Source organism: Dysidea avara, chromosome 3, assembly GCF_963678975.1.
Source record: "Dysidea avara chromosome 3, odDysAvar1.4, whole genome shotgun sequence".
Taxonomy (NCBI): domain Eukaryota; kingdom Metazoa; phylum Porifera; class Demospongiae; order Dictyoceratida; family Dysideidae; genus Dysidea; species Dysidea avara.
Window position 1 is genome coordinate 2,730,877 of NC_089274.1, and position 21,001 is coordinate 2,751,877.

At 38.3% G+C, this 21,001-nt stretch overlaps 1 protein-coding gene and 1 long non-coding RNA gene across 3 annotated transcripts; both read right to left on the reverse strand.

Annotated features, from left to right (window-relative positions):
- Positions 1 to 763: 763 nt before the first annotated feature.
- On the reverse strand, positions 764 to 7,035 carry LOC136248885 (uncharacterized). Of its 2 annotated transcripts, none has more exons than XM_066040718.1 (9): positions 6,965 to 7,035; positions 3,575 to 3,701; positions 2,180 to 3,411; positions 1,648 to 2,127; positions 1,363 to 1,598; positions 1,214 to 1,315; positions 1,107 to 1,166; positions 1,005 to 1,052; positions 764 to 958 (listed from the first exon to the last, which is right to left on the reverse strand). In XM_066040718.1, exons 3-9 carry the CDS (start codon positions 2,955 to 2,957, stop codon positions 938 to 940), a joined length of 1,725 nt encoding a protein of 574 aa, XP_065896790.1. In that variant the 5' UTR covers positions 2,958 to 3,411; positions 3,575 to 3,701; positions 6,965 to 7,035; the 3' UTR covers positions 764 to 937. The 2 variants fall into 2 exon arrangements, with proteins under 2 accessions (XP_065896790.1, XP_065896791.1); XM_066040719.1 differs by lacking the exon at positions 6,965 to 7,035 and adding an exon at positions 4,576 to 4,751.
- Positions 7,036 to 14,489: 7,454 nt separating this feature from the next.
- Positions 14,490 to 16,717, reverse strand: LOC136248889 (uncharacterized). Its single transcript, XR_010697860.1, has 3 exons — positions 16,272 to 16,717; positions 15,289 to 15,353; positions 14,490 to 14,779 (listed from the first exon to the last, which is right to left on the reverse strand). It is a non-coding gene; the product is annotated as an uncharacterized lncRNA (long non-coding RNA).
- Between the last annotated feature and the right edge of the window lie 4,284 nt (positions 16,718 to 21,001).

Sequence of the window (21,001 nt, forward strand, 5' to 3'; positions counted from 1 at the left end):
ATTTACAATTGGAATTAATAATAGTAGCTCTCAGTGCAGTATGGGTGCCTTAGTGATAGACAGAAAACCACTGTCTGTATTCATGCATCATTAAAGTGGTTTCTATGTAGCTACACAGATAACCTCGAAGCGCCTATAGAAGCTACATGCTGCGGTTCAGCTGGAATAGAAGCCATGGAAGGCGTGTAATGAATGCTAGAACGCAGATTACAGTTGAAAAGATCGTTTTACAGTAAAAATAAAATTTCCAGTTTAAAATAGGGGGTTCAACTGAATCCCTCAAACCCCCCTGGGTACAGGCCTATTCCTTGACTTAGGAGATCTCATGTAAATGTCAAATTTCTGAATACATGCAGGAAATCTAACAACACGTCAAATTTTTGGCAGAGGAAATGTCCAGACACTACAGTGAATTTCCAATGTTTTAGGAAATGTCACAAAATGTGACATTTATGGTATACAGGTTTACTCCAGGTGTGATATAGTAAATTCAACAGTTACATTTCCTGTACATTTCCATGCTAAGTTTTGGTCCAGAAATGTCACTTTTTTTCCCCGTGTTTGTTAGCAGTTCATTTTAGTTTTGAATTGGTATTTCAAACTCAACATGTTTTAGTTTTTAAGTTAAAATTAGTTTACTAAATGCCGAACTAAAAGTATTTTAGTTTTAGTTATACTAAAACAACACTATAGTGCAAAGCATGCACACTTCAGTTTTAGAATGGGGAAATGTAGGCAGCTGATCATGATTCAAGTGAATATGTATAGATCAAACAAAATTGATTTCACATAAGAGACAATAAATAATAAACAATATATAGCACAAGTCTCTTTTATAAAATACAGCTGACCCTATTGCAAATGTGCAAGTTTCATACAAAGCAAGAAGTCAGCCAAATACATGCATTATTCAAAGTTTCAAATGTAGTCAGTATAGTTACACCATCTCCTCATATCCCTTTAATGAGTAATATATATGTATTTCTTTTAAAAATAAGACTAACCAGTCTTCCAATGACAAGCTGTGCGGCCATGTCACAATGCCCATTTGCCTAAGTTTATTACAGTATAATAAGCATCACTGTATAATTATGCACTAACCGTACCTTCTCCTGAACTGGATAGCATAAATGTTCACAAGTGTACTTTCGTTCATCAGTTCTTAGCTATGGAAATGGGAAGTGAATTAGTTGTAAATGTTAGCACAGCTTACCTCTGAACCTTGCGTATAAAAGTGCTTAGCTTTAAAATTGCTGAATATATCTTGTTTAGGTAACAGGTATTCTGAAGGCAACACCTGTTCTACGATTTCAGACTGAAAGAAAAAAGAATAAAAATATAACAATTGAGACCAGGCCTTACTCCTGTGGCTCCTAAAGTGGCATGAACCACCACTTTACTCTGAGGCACATCTGTCAATGGCACAACATTAGGTACTGGATAACATAGAGCTGAGCTAGTGATAATTCCTTCCTCTTGACAAGGAACCTGAAGTATTTCATTTAAAGGACAGTTTAGAACTCCAACAGTTCCTTTCTCTTCACAGAGAACCTGAAGTATTTCATTTAAAGGATGGTTTAGAACTCCAACAGTTTTATCTAACAAAGAGCAATGTAAATTAAAATCAGAATAGTGGTTGAATCTTACCTTCACCAACCATCAATGTAATGGCAAACACCAGTGCCCCAACAATAACTGTCAATAGCACTAGTATCATAACATCTCCATTACTACCGTCTAGATACTCAGTACTACTAGTGTGGCCAATTTGATTGATGCCACACTCAATATTGTACTGATTTATTTCATCGATTTTGCAACTGCATAGTCGCTTGCAGTCTTCTGCAAAATCGCATAATTTAGCTACAAAAAATGGTTTGTGGGCAAAATAGGCAAGCTCTGAATCAGCTTTCTTTGACTTGACACAGGCTTTTACCAAACACCCTAGTTTATCCGTAGTTAAGCAAACATCAGTCAGTGAATTAGACTGACACAATGTTGCAAAATCATACAATAAAGAAACCTCAACCAGTTGGGTTTGTCTGCTAGTGAGTGCGGTTATCTCTTGGGCCTGACCATACCCATATTTGTCAACCTTATCAGAGACACGTACAAATAATGACAAACCTGTGAAAAGAATGAATTATGCACTATAAAACTCATTCAACTTTGTATTTACCAGTGGATTTGAAGTTTCCATAAAACACTCTTCTAAAAAAATCCCAAATAATGTCCTTGCTGCATTGCCACAGCGAAGTAATACATGCATAATGCTGATCCTCAGCAGAATCATTGTCGTCATTCAGTTTTGAGTTACCAATTTGTTTTGGGATATTTGATTTCCTTATCCCACAGATCTGTAACTGCAAGTAAACATTACCAGAACCATCAAACTGAGCATCAAACTGATCTAGTTCAATATTAACAGGTGTTATAGACTGAGAAATAGAACTGGACATGCTATATTGGTAGTTGCAGCCAGCCTTCCACATCATGTTATTAGAAAACAATAAATCTTCCTCAGCAAATAAACCAGTCACCTTACTGTCAAAGGAAGGTTGAGCAGACACTGCATGTAGCAGTGCAAAAAATGACAATAGGAATGACACAAAGTTGGCAATTTTAAACTTGAAATAAATCCTTTTACTTTCCTGGTGATAAATGATATCTGTGCCATCATCAACCCTGTCTTCTTGGTATAAACCATCCGGAAATTGTTTAGTTTCTTCACAGTGCTTTTCTGTGCCAAGTGACGCAGAATATATTTCATCCCTAGGTTCACACAGCAGATCCCCACACGCACATTTAATTATTTTCTCATATACAAAAACACGTTCTTCAGAGTACAGCATGTAACCTAGTTTAATCTCGAAGACCTTTTCTATTGGTACATTGATGCTAATTCTAGTGTCAAGTATCCTCATAACCTTCTGCATAATATCAGCAACAAAGATCATTATAGTGAAATGTATACATGTCAAATTCTGCACTATTGCTCAACAATAAAACATGTGCAATTTCTTGTTTGACTGGTGCACTGCTGTGCACCAAAGCCATTGTGGGATTGAAAGTAATCAAATTCTTGATTAGCGCCATGATATTTGATGGCATCACAAGGTCTTGTAATGAAGACAGTTGTAACATACACTTTATCCGTACTCTGGAATTTGGTTGAGTGTTATACAGTATTTCTTGGGAAAAGTAAGGATCACTGTTAGCTTTTATTTGAAGGTATGTTTCTATATAGTGGGAAACTCCCATATTGTCTGCCCTTGAAATACTTTTCTTTCCTAAAATATAAAGCTGATGCATTGTGTAACGGATGATACTACTGCCACAGTGCAGTACACAAATCAGCAATGCTGCAATGGTAATGTGTTGGAGACATGGGCTTGCATCCTCTGAATTAACCTGCAGAATGAGACCAATGGTACAAGCTATATACTGCAACATGTGTATAGTGTGTGGTTCAAATGTCCTTAAAATATCTGTTTACAAATATGGTTGTTGTAGTAGGAAATTGTATTACAGTGGCTATATATGCAATAATATTCACATACAGTTTACCACATACTTTATGGCGAAAGCCAAAAATGCTTCCTGTTTTCAAGGTGGGGGTTACAGTTCCAAAGATATCTTTTAAAAATTCCACCCTTTGACATGAGCTCAAAACTACCAAGCGATTGGAAGACTGCATCCTCCTAATAACATACAACATTGTGGTGATTAATATGGCTGGCATTTGAAGTAATGCATACTTAAATGCATTATGTATAATGTGTCTATTTTCAAATACCCTAGCAGAATTATAAGCTTAAAATGTGGGAGCCTGCATACATACAAGTCAAGATAAATCATTGAAATACACATTCCAATTACCAAGACATGAAAGAAAGAGGTTTCGAATAATTCTGTGAATGCTATCCTGCTAGGGACAAAGTCAGAAACATGTAACTAAAACATGAAGAATGTGGACCATTGCTGGTGTCACTGATAACTGAAGGACTTATTGGGATTACTAATTTTGATGGTACTACAAGCTACCATTTAAGCTCTATACCATTGTGTACACAGACTTTACAATGAAGCAGCACTTAATATGGTTAAATTGGCTGGAAGTACAAGTGACCAGCTGAGTAAAAACCCAACTACATATAGTTTTTTATGACTGCTTTGTAATCTAAAAGGAAAAACCACCAGGCTGTCAGCCTTATCTGTTGAATACTCTTGGAGTAGAGTTGGTATAGCAAAGCAATTGATCACTACAGCAACTAATACTGCATGTATACATAAAGTATACAGGTGCTTTACTTCATTAGTCACAAGTCACATTATGCAAGTCTATGGAGTTGCAGTGGCAGATACAGGGGGGTTGCAATGGTTTCAGCTGAAACCCCCTCTGAAAATAGCGTGCGCCCTTAATTTATTTTCGACTCGTCGTGTGGTTGATAAAATCACCATGAGTTATACACAGTGTACTATATTAGGACTTTTTCTACTGGTGAAACTTCATAGTTTTGCTTTGAAGGCATTCAACAGCAAGCAGTGACCTTTTTTATTTGGTCTTCAACTTACAGCTAGGCTCAAGTTGAGTGGAACCTGAAACCCCCTCTGAAAATTTCTAGATCCGCCACTGAGTTGGGATTTGTATACCAATGTATTCACCTGTTCAAGGAGAGTAAGAAGTTTTTCTATACCTATAAGCAAACTTTATTTACATGTGTTTGCTTATGATACAGTAAAAGTAACTTATCATATACTTTGCCTCAAGTTTCTTTGTTGACACTGTCTTTCTAAATGTGATCACATTATCAGGAGCAAGGAAGACAGTTGTATAAGAGCAGTGCTAGTTAATTTGATCCATGCTGGGCGAGATATGGAGCAAAAACTGCATGGGCATAAGGATGTTGACATGTTGATAAGTACAATAGTTGATGTACAACAAAAAGTTCCTTATACTGTTCATTGTGCTGGTCACTGTAAAGCACTAATAATAATAATAATAATAATAATAATGATAATTCTTTCTTGCTGAAGTGTTGTTTGGTAACAATCACTTTTTTTGAAAACATGTAGCTGTTTTATCCTTGTAATCCGTTTAAAACAAACCTGATGTCCAAATAACGTTCATCATGGTATTTCCCAACTTCTGCTCTATGTCCTGCATATAAGCTTCATACAGAATTACCAGAAACTGAGTTGTAATTTCTTAAAGAAGTACACCATTAAATTTGCGTCCCAAGGAAGTTGTGGTTACACTAATGTTTATTGTAGTTTTGTGAGGATAAAAGTTATACTCTGTTCGATAGCAGTTTGACAAGTGCGAGGGGTAGGTAACAAGCCAAAATTGTCTACGAAATTTCAAAGATGACTGCCCATATTTCATCCTTCAAGACAAATTTCAGCTAATTTTTTTCCATAAAATACAGTAATTCAAAGTTAGTAAATCCGTAAATTTTAGACTTCGTAAAATTTTGTTACATTTTACCGATCGTCAAATTTCATCTTTCAAACTGCATAAATTTCAGGTAATATTTCATCTTTCAGAAATAATTTCAGAGATGATCTACGAAATTTCAGGTCGTTACCTACCCCTCGGACAAGTGTGAAAGATTATGAGAGGTGCCTTGGAATTATATAGTTAACTGCAGAAAGGGCACACATAGGTCTAGGCACAAGGAAATAGGTATCTCCTCAATCTTGCATGCTTTGCACATAATCAGCTATTCAATTCTCCCAAAGTTAGGCCACTCCAAATAAATTCTCTGTTTCCCGTTCTGGACTCAGGCATAATTGCATGCGGGCCGGTGGTCCATTTCCATTATAAGATTGGCAGCTTTTCAAGCCATTATTTACCTAGCACAACCATAAAAAAGCTGCATATAAAAACATGCTTAAGCTTGTACCTTCCTTAAGTTGTATAAAAATAACACAACATGAATTTGTGTGGACTTGATAGCACTGCTGACACGTGAGCTGACATGCTGACACTGTTACAAGATGGCTTTCACTGAATGCAAGAATGATTGGGAAATAATGGAAGAATACGGAATAATGGAATATTCAGAGCTGACAGTAACTAGATGTGAGCTGTGGACAGGAAACAGAGAAATTATTTGGAGTGACCTTACGCTGTGCATGCACTTCTGTAGGAAGGCTTGTTAGGACACGAAACACGGATGGATCAGGTGGCTTTTAAAGTCTCCAACTGACATACGAGGTATTATGCTGATAGTAAGAGTTATTAAGACAAGTTTGAAGCAAAAACCATACAAGAGTTACTCGTGCACCAATAGTATGTGCACCAACTCAGCTGTTACCACTCTATATACACATCAGTACATTCAGGATGAATAACCAAACCTTAAATTTTGTAGCAGTACATCTACTACTAACCAGTAACACGTGTTAGTGTCATGTTTGGTATTGAAACTGCTCTCTACACCACAAAACGGAACTTAGTTTATGAATGAGATGTTGTAATACATTTTTGTGGTCGATTCGAGAATTAGCTACAAAGAAGTCATATGACATATACTCCTTTATAATAACAATGTAATACAACTGCTTTACAAGCCTGAAAGAATCATGTTGTCAAGATCAGTACGCTCCTTTAGCCCCTATACTTATAGCTGGTGAACCACTCGCCCCTCTATAATCTCTGTCACTAGCAGCTCGGCGATATCCGAGTCTCGGACCTCGCATGCCTCACCGGCACCCCGCCTCACACTGGCCTATTTTATTATCCAATAAGTTTCTTTTATAGTCCACTGCCATTCCTAGTCACTCGTCACAACTTACAGTCAAGACAACCGTAAATTTGAAGAAACTCAGCAATTACTTTTGAAACCGGCCAGCGTGACATACCGTAGGTCATTAACACTACTACTGAGTTAGCATGCAGTTTGCCTCGCGACATCATGCAGTATATAATAAAGGCTGACTGTATTCAATACAAACTCACTGGTCTCTTGACATTAAAATCAGGCCGACTTGCACTGTACCTGCCCACTCCTGCGCCCGCGTGACCTGATCACGCGCAATCAGTAACCAGGGTAACAGCAAAGAGAGAACAAAAAGTCACGGGGAACGAGCGAAGAGTTGATTGCTGCTTTTCGGTACTGAAGTAAGTGATCATTTACTGTTTGGTGGTATATTATATGTACAACGTATCAAAACTACTCTGTAAATGAAGCCATAACTTGAAGCCATAATGCATCTATCGATGTCACGCCCCACCTACTCCCAGGTCGGGCAGCGGGTGGGGATTGTAGGGGATTCGTCACTCAAACTCGTCCCCAGGGTAGGGGCATTTGCAACACAAATAGCCATACTTGGCCATAATGTCAGTGATTCCCGTTATCATGAACCACGATAGTGGGTAGTCTGGCGCCGCCCGTCCCTTCTCAAAAAGTAAGGGTCTGGTGAAATACAAATACCTAATCATTTCAAAAGGAATTCATTTAGACAGCGCACGTAATGCTTGTTACGTCAGATGATTGCACTTCAATTCGAACAAAAGCATTGTGTTGCCAAGGCGATTTCTGTGTGAACGTCATTGGCATGCACTAATTGGCTAGCGCCGAATCTGGGCGCTAGAAATGATTTAGTATCTGTATTTCACCAGACCCTTACTTTATGCGAAGGGGCGGGCGGCACCAGACTAGATAGTGGGTTCATAATAGGGATCGCCCATGTTTTTTTTGCAAAAACTTGAATAGAACGCACGCCTAAAAACTAGCATCCTCCAACTCAAAAATGCAATGGGTATAGGTCCACTAGTAAGTATCAAGTGAAAAGGAAACAGTATGTGTATTTGGGACAAAACTGAAATTTGCCGTTTTGCTCATCATGAACCACGATAGTGGGTTCATATAGAGATCGCTCATGTTTTTTGCAAAAACTCTAATAGAACGCATGCCTAAAATAGGGTCCACAATGTGAAAAATGAAGTTGCAAGAAACAAATCCCCGACTATTGTAGCATGTTGGCCTTAGTGCCCCATCGCTAATACCACCCTTGGTTTGAAACTGAGTTCCCTTGTTGGAGCAACACGCGGATTTTTATATGTCACGTGATAGATTTTTATTCTGTGCGCTCCAAATAAGACGTCCAGAGCTCCCAGATTCTGAGTGTGATATCAAGTGTTGTTGGCCTATCAAACCATACATAGAAGTGAGTAAAACTTTGCCTGTGTTTTCCACGGAGGCTGATTTTCTGCTGATGGGTCGAGAAAATTTTTCGTTCGAGGTGCTCTACCAGCCAAGAGAAGAGAAGCCAATCCTATCACATAAGATGGTAACGAAGTTGGATGTATAAGTATTCTACACACCAAGTTTGAAAGAACTGCGACCTTTCTAACCATCTGGCTGGCAGAGATGAAATTTTCAGCACAATGATCTTCAATGATTTTGGTAGGTTGCCTCCTTCCTACTGTTACAAACTGTCTTCCTAGGAGCTTTAAATCAGGGGAAGATTCAGAAGAGTATCTGAGGTTTCTAAGAAGTGGTAAAATCCTTGATTTTTAAAGTTAAAAGATCATTGGAAGCTACTACTCTAATAAAACATCCAGTACTCTATAAGGAAAACCATGTAGTCACTACATTTACCGTCTGCTCTTGGTTGTGTCAATTGAACAGCTGTATAGATTGCTTGGAAGTCTGTATTTTATGGACATTTAAATCTGAAGATGCAGTTGCTGGAGAGTCCAATGGTATTTGAATTCCATTCATTTGCTATGAACTAATCATATTGTATCAGATGGAGTACTCTGTTGCAGGACCAGCTCCAGGTACCTCACATTTTACGTACCTGGTTTTCTATACAAAAATTAACAATAATAGTTATCTATCTTGTGCAACTGCCTAAGCAAATAACAACTCAGTAATGCAGGTAATTCCATAATACCCTAATGCTGCTGTGTATATGGCCTATGAGATTATTGATTCATGACTGAGATAGAGGTAAAGCAGAGCTTTACAGTTTTATATGTCAATGTGAATAGTTTACTACTTTATAGGTGTAGTAGACCAATAGATTGCATGTCTTTACAGTGTCCTTTTATCATGTTTTACACAGATAGTGAAAATAGGACAAGGAACCACAAGGCCATGGTCCCCCAGTTTTGTGGTCTATTCTTGTAGCAAAAGATCAATGTGCTCTGAATCATTCTAATAGAGCAATCACAACTGTTAGTAGCTGCTTAATTTTTAAAGTAAAAATGGCCACCCAAAGTACTGTCTCAGATCCCTGGGGCATGCATCCAGATGGAATCTGTGTCCACATGGGCTAATTAAAGTGGAACTTTTTACATTCAACTGCAAGCACTTGATAATTAAATGTAAGGAGATGTGCGTGGTCGAATAATTCCTTGAACATGTTAGTGTACTTTATTGTCCAAAGAATACATTTAAATATTGGTTTCTGCATGTCACAGGTCCATATGCATTGGAATGCTCTGTGTAACAATACCCGTTCAAAATAACAAACTTATCTTCATCAATCTGCAATGTTATCTGTTTTAATAAAGCCAAATTTCTGTTCATCTAGATCTATTAATTTTGCATCTCTGCCTATGTTCCCCTCAATGATTGTTTGTTCCATTGATTGTTGACTGCAGCTGTAAGAAGCTGTCATCAAAGTTAAATAAATGCATGGCCATGCAGAACTGAGTAAAAAGCATACGAATCATTTGGGGTATCAATTCAGCTAACTAGTTTGTAAAGAAATAATTGATTACAAGCTTGCACAATATTAATAGTATTGATGGATGAAAAAGTGATGATTGAGTTTATTTATTTAAACTTATGGTCATACACATGTATGATTTGTTTATTGTCTACCATGGATATTGTACTGTAAACTACATGTGTGTAATAGACTAATCACACATTTGTTCTTGAAGTGACCTAGCATGCGGGTAGGTTAATGTACAGTACACCTCACTGCATAGTTTAATAGGATGTGGAAAATGGATGCAGGAACTGGAATAAGGAATGAAAGACCTGGCAGTTTGTCTACTTCTTGAGCACAATGCAACTACTGAATATTATTATAGAGTTAATTATTAAGGAATATTTGCAGTGATAAACATGCTTACTTATGCTCATAGTTATAAGTTTAGTAGCTATGTGCTTATTGTGCTACACTTGAAAGTTGTTAACACAACTTTATGGTAAAACAGTCTATTCCAGTCAGGGGCAGTTGAGAAGGGGGAGCTGTAGCCCCTGAAAAAAAAAATTATGGGGAGCTGTAGCCCCCCCCCAAAATTATCTGTAGCTGTGATGGAGAGATTAGCTCAATAGCATCAATAATTTGAGATACTATAATAGAGCAGTCAACATTGAGATATTCTAATAGAGCAGTCAAAATATTCCTATAGAGCTGTTAGAGGAGCAGTGTAGCAAGCTACGTATATGTAGTTGTAAATAAGGAGATGTAGTCTAGTTGGTGGAGGGCAACTATTGCCAGTAAGTAGTGACCATTTTTTGGTCTTCAACTTACAGCTAGACCATGGCATCATTGATCTAGACCCCAGCCCCTCCCCTCTAAATAAAGGTGTCTCATCCGCCCTTACTATTCCTGCATTAAAATCATACTGCCAATCATTCCATGAACTATCATTAGATTCACAGCTATCATGAACAATTCAGTTTTGGTGGCTGCTTTCCAAAGTAATGTGAGTGAGATGATGAGTGCAACAGGGAAGTGCAACACTTAGAGTGTGCTGGTCCTAGCATGAAATCAACTACATGGCAGGAGTCTGGGATTCCATCCTAGAAGACTTTTGTGATTTAACACCTTGATTGAGAGTGGTAATGACAAAATGGAAATTGTAATGCTATAAATTAACACTGTGAAGTATATACCACATTGTTTCAAATGAAACTATAGCTGATGCACTCTGACAATTATAACTACTGTAAGTGTGTATGTAACTACACATGTCAACAATTAGCGAAAACTAGCAGCGATTCTATCATCATGTACATTGCAGGATGTTTGGGATGCCATCCCTGAAAGACTACTTGTACAAAAATCACCCAACCACACTGCATGAGGGTGTCAAAGTACAATATGCACCTCAAACATTGCAGATTATACATAGTTGTGTTCTTCAGTGTGATTTAAAGCTATAGCCTTGCCCTAAACATTCATTGAATAAGTTGCCAGCTAGGTTATATGCAGGATTATTGACATACATGCATACATTCAGTCACACACACACACACACACACACACACACACACACACACACACACACACACACACACACACACACACACACACACACACACACACACACACACACACACACACACACACACACACACACACACACACACACCAGGCCTTTGGTTTGTATCTATATTCTATATTTTTATACAACTATTATTAATGACTGTGCAACTTTTATTGATTAAGCAACTTGTCTACAGCTGTTCAATTAACACAACCAATAGTAGATGGAAAATGTCATGGTTGTTCTAATAGAATGAATGTTCTATTAGAGTAGTAGCTTGCAATGGCCTTTTAACTTTAAAAGTCAAGGATTTGACCATTTCCTAGAAACCTCAGATGTTCTCCTGGATCTTCCCCTGATTTAAAGCTCCTAGGAAGACAGTTTGTAACAGTAGGAAGGAGGCAACCCACCAAAATCGTTGAGGGTCATTACACTGAAAATTTCATCTCTGCCAGCCAGATGGTTAGAAAGGTTGCAGCTCTTTCAAACTTGGTGTGTAGAATACTTATACATCCAACTTCATTACCATCTTATGTGATAGGATTGGCTTCTATTCTCTTGGCTGGTAGAGCACCTCGAACGAAAAATTTTCTCGACCCATCAGCAGAAAATCAGCCTCCGTGGAAAACACAGGCAAAGTTTTACTCACTTCTATGTATGGTTTGGTAGGCCAACAACACTTGATATCACACTCATGATCAGAATCTGGGAGCTCTGGATGTCTTCTTTGGAGTGCACAGAACCATGATAGCATCACAGACATGTTATCCAGTCTTGAATGGCCTACACTTCAAAACAGAAGAACAATTGCTAGACTCACCTTCCTATTCAAGATTGTCAGGAACTTACTAGCAATACCTGATCATTGCATACCATCACCAACTCCAGTGTCCTACACCCGTGCTCAACATCCTCTCAAGCTAACTCAATTGCAAACAAGAATTGATGTGTACAAATACTCCTTCCTCCCACGAGCAATTATTCAATGAAACTCCCTTCAAATTCCTAACATCGACACAATAGATCTCGAAACATTTAAGAACGCTTTAAGTAATATAATATGTGATTGTAATGCTCATTAGCGTGTTGCCCCTAGTGGGCTTTGCTAATTAACAATAATAATAATAATAAAGATTAATCACGTGAGATATTAAAACTGATCTGCGTGTCTCTCCAACAAGGGAACTCAGTTTCAAACCAAGGGTGGTATTAGTGATGGGGCACTAAGGGTAACATACTACGATAGTCGGGGATTTGTTTCTTGCAACTTCATTTTTCACGTTGCGGACCCTACCTAAAAACCACCTTGGAAAGCATCCTTCAACTCAAAACCACCCTCTGGTGGTTATTTGCAATGAGTATTGGTCCACTAGTAAGTATCAAGTGAAAAGGAAACAATATGTGTATTTGGGACAAAACTGAAATTTGCCATTTTGTTCATATCATGAACCACGATAGTGGGTTCATAATAGGGATCGCAGTGGAATTTTTGAAATCCTAATAGAGCAGTCACCTAAAACCAGCCTTAGAAAGCAGACTCAAGCATAAAACAACACTCAGAAGGCTTATTATCAAACACTGAACTCAGACAAATGGTGATATAGCAGTAAAAATGGTCTAGACGAAATTTGGAAATATTCAAAAATTGCGAATTTTACGTGAATTGTTCATATTAGCTATTCATATTATTATTTTGTTTCACTCGTGTACAGCCCAAGGCTTCCATTTTTTCGCGATAAAAACTACACAGCCTTACTCACTGAGTCCTTCCGCGTGCCCATGACCCATTAATTAACCCGTACTCCACAGATCTCCACCTCAATAAATTTCTAAGTTCTTCTTCACCATCACCTGCTGTTCCGTATACGGAAGAAGCCGTAGAAGAACAAAATTACGGGATCTTGTGTACTCAGGATGTGTATTGTTAGACTATGGTATTTATAACGTTAATAGATGGCAGATTGAAGTTGTGCAGCACTCTTTTATGCAGCACTCTTTTACCTTACAAGATCGCCATAATAGGGTCTCTAGTGAGTTGCCCGTCTTCACTATGAGAAGCCATTCAAGCGCACATGCAAGGCATCCAGTTTATTCTTCTTCCTAGCCATCACAGTGAGTGCTTTGTTTGTCCATTATAGGTGGAAGATAAATGGTAGCGCTGATATCATGGCTGCTTTTCACACGCAAAAAAGGTTGGGTGGGGTGTTCATTACAACTCTACCATTTAAAATATTTTGTGGTCTAACCACATATCATCAACAACCCTCCCATATGGTGTCCATGTCATCAAGACTCACGGTAGTGAGTTGCGGCCAGTAAAGCAGAAACGCGCGCCGCAGACAATAAATGACGCGACCACTACGTGAGGATTTTACAGGAACGAACGTTGTCAAATTCGGCCGTCCTGTAACTCACCCGCCACTTACGCTATCCCTCTGAAACTCTTAGAGTTGAACTCATCGTGTCACTAGTAACTACCACACAAGCAGTGAAGCAAATCCATGCCGATTGTTTCGTGATCGAGATTGCCGACATCAAAGGGGAAGTTTCATTTTTTTTTTTTATCGCATGCGGTTAGACGCAACCGCAGGTGTATGCCTTGCGTTCCTTTGTGCATTCCAAACATTGATTGCCCTGCTATCGCTTCAGTATTCACTCAATCGCCTCAAGATTCACATCGTCGATTTCACCATACATGATTATCCTACAGTCGTAATTTCAGCACCAAACGAAGTTTCAGTCGTCCTCAGTCTACCTAGAGGCCAAATACAAAACCCAGATTGTTGTTTTCCGCAATACTCGCTTGGCATGTAGGGCAATGTGTCTTTAAACTGTTCTAAAAGTTTCGTTTAGATTGAAACATATGTTTTCGAGAATGGCTAGTTTGAAATTTGAATTTAGTCGCCCCCACGTAATTTGCTCTCTCTAAAAATTTTACTCGGAATTTAAAGAATGACGCAGAGCACAACTGCGGTCACTGGGTATTGATGAACTGGCACTCTATGTAGTTAATCAGTGCATAAAGCCACAAAGAAGTGTGTTGCCATAGATTATAGTCCACAGATATAATCTATGGTGCTGCATACCATCGTTGGGCGTTTTTAACAAATTTAGTCGCCCCCACCGTGACGTAATTTGTCCTCTAAGGGTGCAGCTTAAAGAATGACACAATACAACTGCGGTTACCAGATTTTGACACAAGCTGCGAGTAATTAGCACATGTAGCTAGCCAATTATCACCATGCATTATTACATTTTATAGCACCCCCACACAAAAATTATACATGTAATTACAACATACAGAGGACACATGAATGCCAAACACTTTTCATAACAATAATGTAAGAATTGTACAATAATGACTGTAATATAACAGCTATGAAATGTTTTCCAGTGGCCCGCCATGGTAGCAAGTCTCACATGACGGCATGTATATTCATCCAATCCAAGCACAATGGGAGTAACACGTAAGTATGATGACAAGTTGGTATGCCTCCATTTGTAGAATTTAGATGAGTGGGTGTGGCTCCAGTATGTCTAAACAGTTAACAAACATTCTTGTTATAAATACCTGCTAGAGTTGCAATATAATAGCATAGTATTTAAATGCAACAATACATAGTCTCCATTGCATCACTATCAAACGACACTAAGTGGAGGATATTGTTGCATCTCTAGTATGTACACTCTATCAGTACAACCTGTCTTAATGGCCACTAGTATAGAAAGACAACCACTCTTGAAAAGCCAATTCCAATTGAGAATTTATACACTGTTACCTGCTTATTGAGTGAAGGTGGCAATAAACAAGTTCCACCGTAATTTATATACATGATCTGATCTGTATATTTTGTCAGTGGATGAGATCCACTTGGCTAGGACAAAATGTGACCCAAATGTCCTGGATGATCCATACTCAACCCACTTATGACCCAGTGGCACAATGGAACTGAGTATAGAGAATACATTTATATTTATTTCTAAGATGTGTGGATGTGTGGACACATTACAACACATTACATGTGCATACAAGACATGCTACGTACTGTTTTCAAGTCACTACATTATGTACGGACCAGTCAACAATGCTTCATAGTGCCCATCAGTAAACCTGAAGAAAAGTTACGAAAAGTAAAATTCACATAAGTACAATGCTAGGCAGCAACCATATACATGGCACTGCCAATGCACAACATCGCACTTGCTTGTACACACAATTTTGTTCAAGATTTTACAAATTGATAATGAAGGGGTGTGGAAACTAGCTGCTCGCTCGAAAGACTGTGTGGCAGCTGTTTCCCTTCTGTAGAAGTGGCCACCAAGACAGGTCCACTGTGGGTGAAAGCCAGGCATTAGATATTTGGTATTTCATGTGTTGAAGGCATTCCAAGGCTTCCGGTAGTCTCAAATCTCACCACAGTTTAACTCAGGAAGTGTTGTGGTCACCACTAAACCACTGAAATGCTGTGTTATGTGAAAAATATATCCTATGGATAATGACTTCATCACTTTCTTCATCAGGAGCTTATAAGGACCAATAGTGAAACTTTTTACACTTTGGGCTGACAGCCAACTGCCTAAGTCTGAAGCAGTGCCTTTGGTGCTCTAACAGATTGGCTGCCCCCTTGCTGCCAGCACTCACTGTCTCATACGTTGTCACACACTAAATCCATCTCTATAGCCAGTTAGAACAGTATGCTTCTTACCTTTTTTTAAGGTGCAAAATGCAGCCACCTCTTTAAAAAGCTAGGTCAGAAAATTTTTGTCCCTACGGCCTGAATACTGACCAGCTTTCACTGTACTATTAGTGATTAGTGATCATGGAGGATTATTTATTAAGATACTAAGATATACAAACGCTACAACCTCTAAATATAGCAGTAAATTTTTTACCCTGGTCCAATGTCTGGTAATAATCGTGACTTCGTGAGAGACTCTACTGTGACAAATACATGTTTATCATGATATGTGCTAATCGCCTTTTTACAATTAAGTTTTACAACACAAATACATGTATAATTAAACTCACCAATTGTGACTAAATCCCTTCAACACGAAAAGACAAGTAATAAGACAACCTTGGAGACAACAGCCTCACAAGCCTATTCTGGTGCGCTTATTTAGTAGTAATATAAATTTTAAAGGCGTTTATTTACAACAGGACATAATTATGTGCCCCTCTATTGTCTCTGTACATACTTGCCTTTTCTTTACTATTCTCATTTCATTTCACAAGATCTCTTGGCAGGGGCGTAGCTTCTTCACTTGAATTAGTCAATGCTTGAAGTAGATCGAGATACTCTAATAGAACAGTCACATTTCTACAAGTGCCATATTTTTATATTGTAAAGTCTGTAAGTAGCTAGTAATTTAAACTATACAATCCAATGCTAAGCAGAAGTTGTAACTATGTTAAATATTGATTGCAGTGTTACAGCTATTTTGTGACTGCTCTAATAGAGTATTTTGATCGTTTTAATGCAGTACAAGATGAAAGGCAAAGTGTTATTAAGAGTTTACTAGTTAAAATGGGTGTTAGTTGACTGCAGTTGCATGCCACTAACAGGGCCGCCCAGAGAAATTAGGGGGCCCAGGGAAAAGAGTTAAAGAGGGGCCCAGGGGCAAGGAAGGGTCTAGATCCTGACTGCTCTATTAGAGTATATCGATCTTTCTTTAAACAGGCAATCAAGGGGCCCCTTTTGGGCTGGGGCAGGGGGAAAATACCCCCCCCCCCCCCATGTGGGCGGCCCTGGCCACTAAAATTACAGTTATATTTTAATATTCTGTCACTGTAATCTGGGGTTTCTGTCAAAACCATGGAAACTCACCTACTGTTATCAACAGTGCATTGCTTATTCTAACAAAAAGTATTGAAATCCCATACAAAAACAGCTTATAGCTGTAAAAAAGTGCGCGTCCAAGTAAAGCAGAGTTAACTGCGACTAAAAGTAATGATATCATAATGTGGCCATGTACGAGGTGTGCAAGTTGTAAAATTCATATTAGCTAATCAGATAATACAATGTTATTGTTAAAGTGTTAATGAGAACTATGTGATGCTGCTAGTTTATAAGTGTGTGAGCATCTTCATAAATACCACATAAATTTAATTCTCAATAAAGCAATGTGTATAGATTCTCTGATAGCAATAAATAGTTTGAGTTTGGCCGCCTTTCCTGTATACGGCAATGCTACGAACAAAGGAAAGGTGGCCAAACTCAAACTATTTATTGCTATCAGAGAATTTATACACATTGCTTTATTGAGAATTAAATTTGTGTGGCATTTATGAAGATGCTCACACACTTATAAACTGGCAGCACATAGTTCTCATTAGCACTTTAACAATAACATTGTATTATCTGATTAGCTAATGTGAATTTTACAACTTGCACACCTCGTACATGGCCGCATTATGATATCATTACTTTTTGTCGCAGTTAACTCTGCTTTACTTGGACGCGGCCTTTTTTACAGCTATAAGCTGTTCTTGGATGGGATAAACAACTTACAGAATGTGAAGCCTGACAGTCTTATATGGGAGGATTGTGTGCTACTGTGCTTATGTCACTAACTAGCTACTGTGCACTTATTTTAGCACATTCTCCGATCAGCTAGTGACATTGACAGTTGCAAACATTTAGCTATGACCACATGCTAACCAGACTTTGCTGACTATACCTATGGTGTTCCACGTTATGACACACTGCTGCTAGCAGGCTACACCTAGGCTTTCCAGGGCTAGAGCCCAGTCTAAGTCCTGGCAATTAAAACTCAATATGCGGTAATCATGTAAGACTGGCTACGCCATGCACTGGCCACTAGTAGTGACATTGTGATTTGTACATGCAGACACCGGCATAGGAAGACTTTTCGGCCAAGCCTAGCCATCTCTTATTTGCTTGATTAATACCAACTCACAGTGTTGCTGCTGTATTCAGCCCTGTTCATACGTGCATTTATACAAAGGTGTTGTAAAGCGTCATCGATATCGCTACAATAATAGCACTACAGCTACAATGTATATAGCTATCTCTTCACTACCTATTTGCTAGACAACTCTACACCTATAATGCACGTGCTTGATGTATGCATCGTTATATCACGTGAAAATTTATCTTCTCTTTTGAAAAAAAAATTGGACTCTACAGGAATTATAACACTAACAGTTACCATTTTTATAAATTGTATCATAGAGTTTCATTCTTGTCCTTCTGTTAGAATAAACACCTAAGACATCTTGTTCTTCTTCAAGTCTCCTGTGCTGTCATCAACACTGTCTCCTGTATGATAGGTGCGCAATCAGTAATTCTTCTGACTGGTAGGTAGCTCATATAGCAGTGTGTTTTCAGCAACGGCACCAAGTGTGACGATGATGGCTCAAACACTGAGTATAGACTGGGAATTAATGTATCCTGCTTTATATTTTGTGTGTGTACAAATCAGGATGAAAATACAGTCTTTATCATAGATTACAAAATTAATATTGCATTAACATATCTAATGAGTTAGCCTTTTAAACTAAGGAATCTCTGTTAGCTTACTACACTAATGTATCAATTAGCTTATAATCCGTAAATGGATTTGGAATAAAGTACACAAATTAGACATATTAAAAATTTTGCTGGAATGGTAATGTAAACCACAAATCCCTATTTTGACTCTCTATAAATACAAAATTAATAATGCATTATGACATCTAGTTATTGAGTTAACCTTTTAAACTGAGGAATCTCTGTTAGCTTACTACACTAATGTGCCAATTAACTTATAATCCATAAATGGATTTGGAAAAAAGTACACAAACTAGACATATTAAAAATTTAAAATAAGAAATAGGGATCGCTGAAAAAAGCCACAAAACAAGAAGGGATCGCTGGGGGTGGTAATGTAAACCACAAATCCCTATTTTGACTCTGTCGGTGGTAATGTAAACCACAAACTCCTATTTTGACTCACTTCAAATTGACAGAGCATGTAACTAAAAATTTATGACAGAGAATCAAAATAGGGATTTGTGGTTTACATTACCACCCCCAGCGATCCCTTCTTGTTTCGTGGCTTTTTTCAGCGATCCCTATTTCTTATTTTAAATTTTAAATTTTTAATACGTCTAGTTATTATTATATTGTTTTGTTTCACTCATGTACAGCAAAAGTTATCCACTTTTTTGTGCTAAAAACTATATAGCCATGCTTACTGAGTCCTTCTTCATGTCCATGACCTATTTTTGATTTCATTTTCGGATGGAAACAGCCAAACCAACAGCCCCAACCATCTTTGTTTCTTCTTACCCAAACACCATTACGCCCAAGAAGCCATACAAGATCGCACTCAAAGTTTAGTTTTTTGGTGTGCGCTGCTTGTGGCTAATAGAATCTGTCTTTATTAGACTCAGTATAGGCCAGAAGCTTAATCTGGGCTGATGGCTTTGTTGCAAGGTGGTTTTTTCCGCTCCGTGATTATTGTTCGTGGGCGGGTTATCCAGATTAAATACTCTAATAGAGCAGTCATGTAAATACTCTAATAATGCAGTCAAGTGTATAATTACAATTCTTGCACTGAATTTGACAGCTATTAAAGGCACCAGTAATGTGAATTGTAGCTCATATTAGGAGACTCTCAGTCTGTATGCACACTGCAATTTGATCAGTTTCAAGTGTGTACTGAAATGTTGACGGTGTTACTATGCAGAATGCAAAATTACACTATTCACAACAGTCTTCTTCATAATCCATTACTGGATTAATAAAAAGTACACAAACTAGATGAATAAAAAATTGGAAATTTTAAAATGGGAATAGGGATCGCTGAAAAAGCCACGAAACAAGAAGGGATCGCTGGGGTGGTAATGTAAACCACAAATCCCTATTTTGACTCACTTCAAAATGACAGAACATGTAACTAAAGATTTATGACAGAGAGTCAAAATAGGGATTTGTGGTTTACATTACCACCCCAGCGATCCCTTCTTGTTTCGTGGCTTTTTTCAGCGATCCCTATTCCCATTTTAAAATTTCCAATTTTTTATTCATCTAGTAAATAATACGAATTAGTAGGGGATTTGTAACTCGAAGCTGTCCCCAGGGGGGAGGGGGGAATTTGTCATCTAGCATTTGCAAATCCTCACCAATCCCCACCTCTGCCTGACCTGGGGTAGGTGGGGCTTGACATTGATAATTATGCACCTGTTCTGCCCAATATGCATATTTTATCCCATACGCGTACGGGATATCCCATCCATGTATGGGCTAACTTTATGTCCCTTACGCGTATGGGCATCCCATATGAGTTACCCTACGCAAGTATTCCGGTAGCTATAGTTAGCTGCCTCCATGCAATCCTTCGGTTTATATTAATTTTGGGGCTGGGGGAAGTGCCCAGGCAAGAGCCTGACCAATATTTTACTGCCAGTAACAGTAAGTTAGTCATGAAAATTTACCATTACCAAGCTATTTTTATAGTTTTGCCTGACCAATAATTTGATGCTTCCCCCAGCCCTGCTAATTTATGTTTTGCCTATGTAAACGAGTGGCCATGGGTATCGGTATAGTTAATGATATAGGAGGGATTTTTATAAACGAGAGTTCCTGTTGACTCCTGCGTGTTGCAGGCGGATGTAAACTTTGTACAGGCTTAGCCTTTTGTATATTTGGGTATATAAAAAACAGCACATGAAGCTGTGTCCACATTTGCAAATCCCACTTCTGCCAGACCAGGGGTAGGCCAGTGGGGAATAAAATTGATAGGTGCCTATAG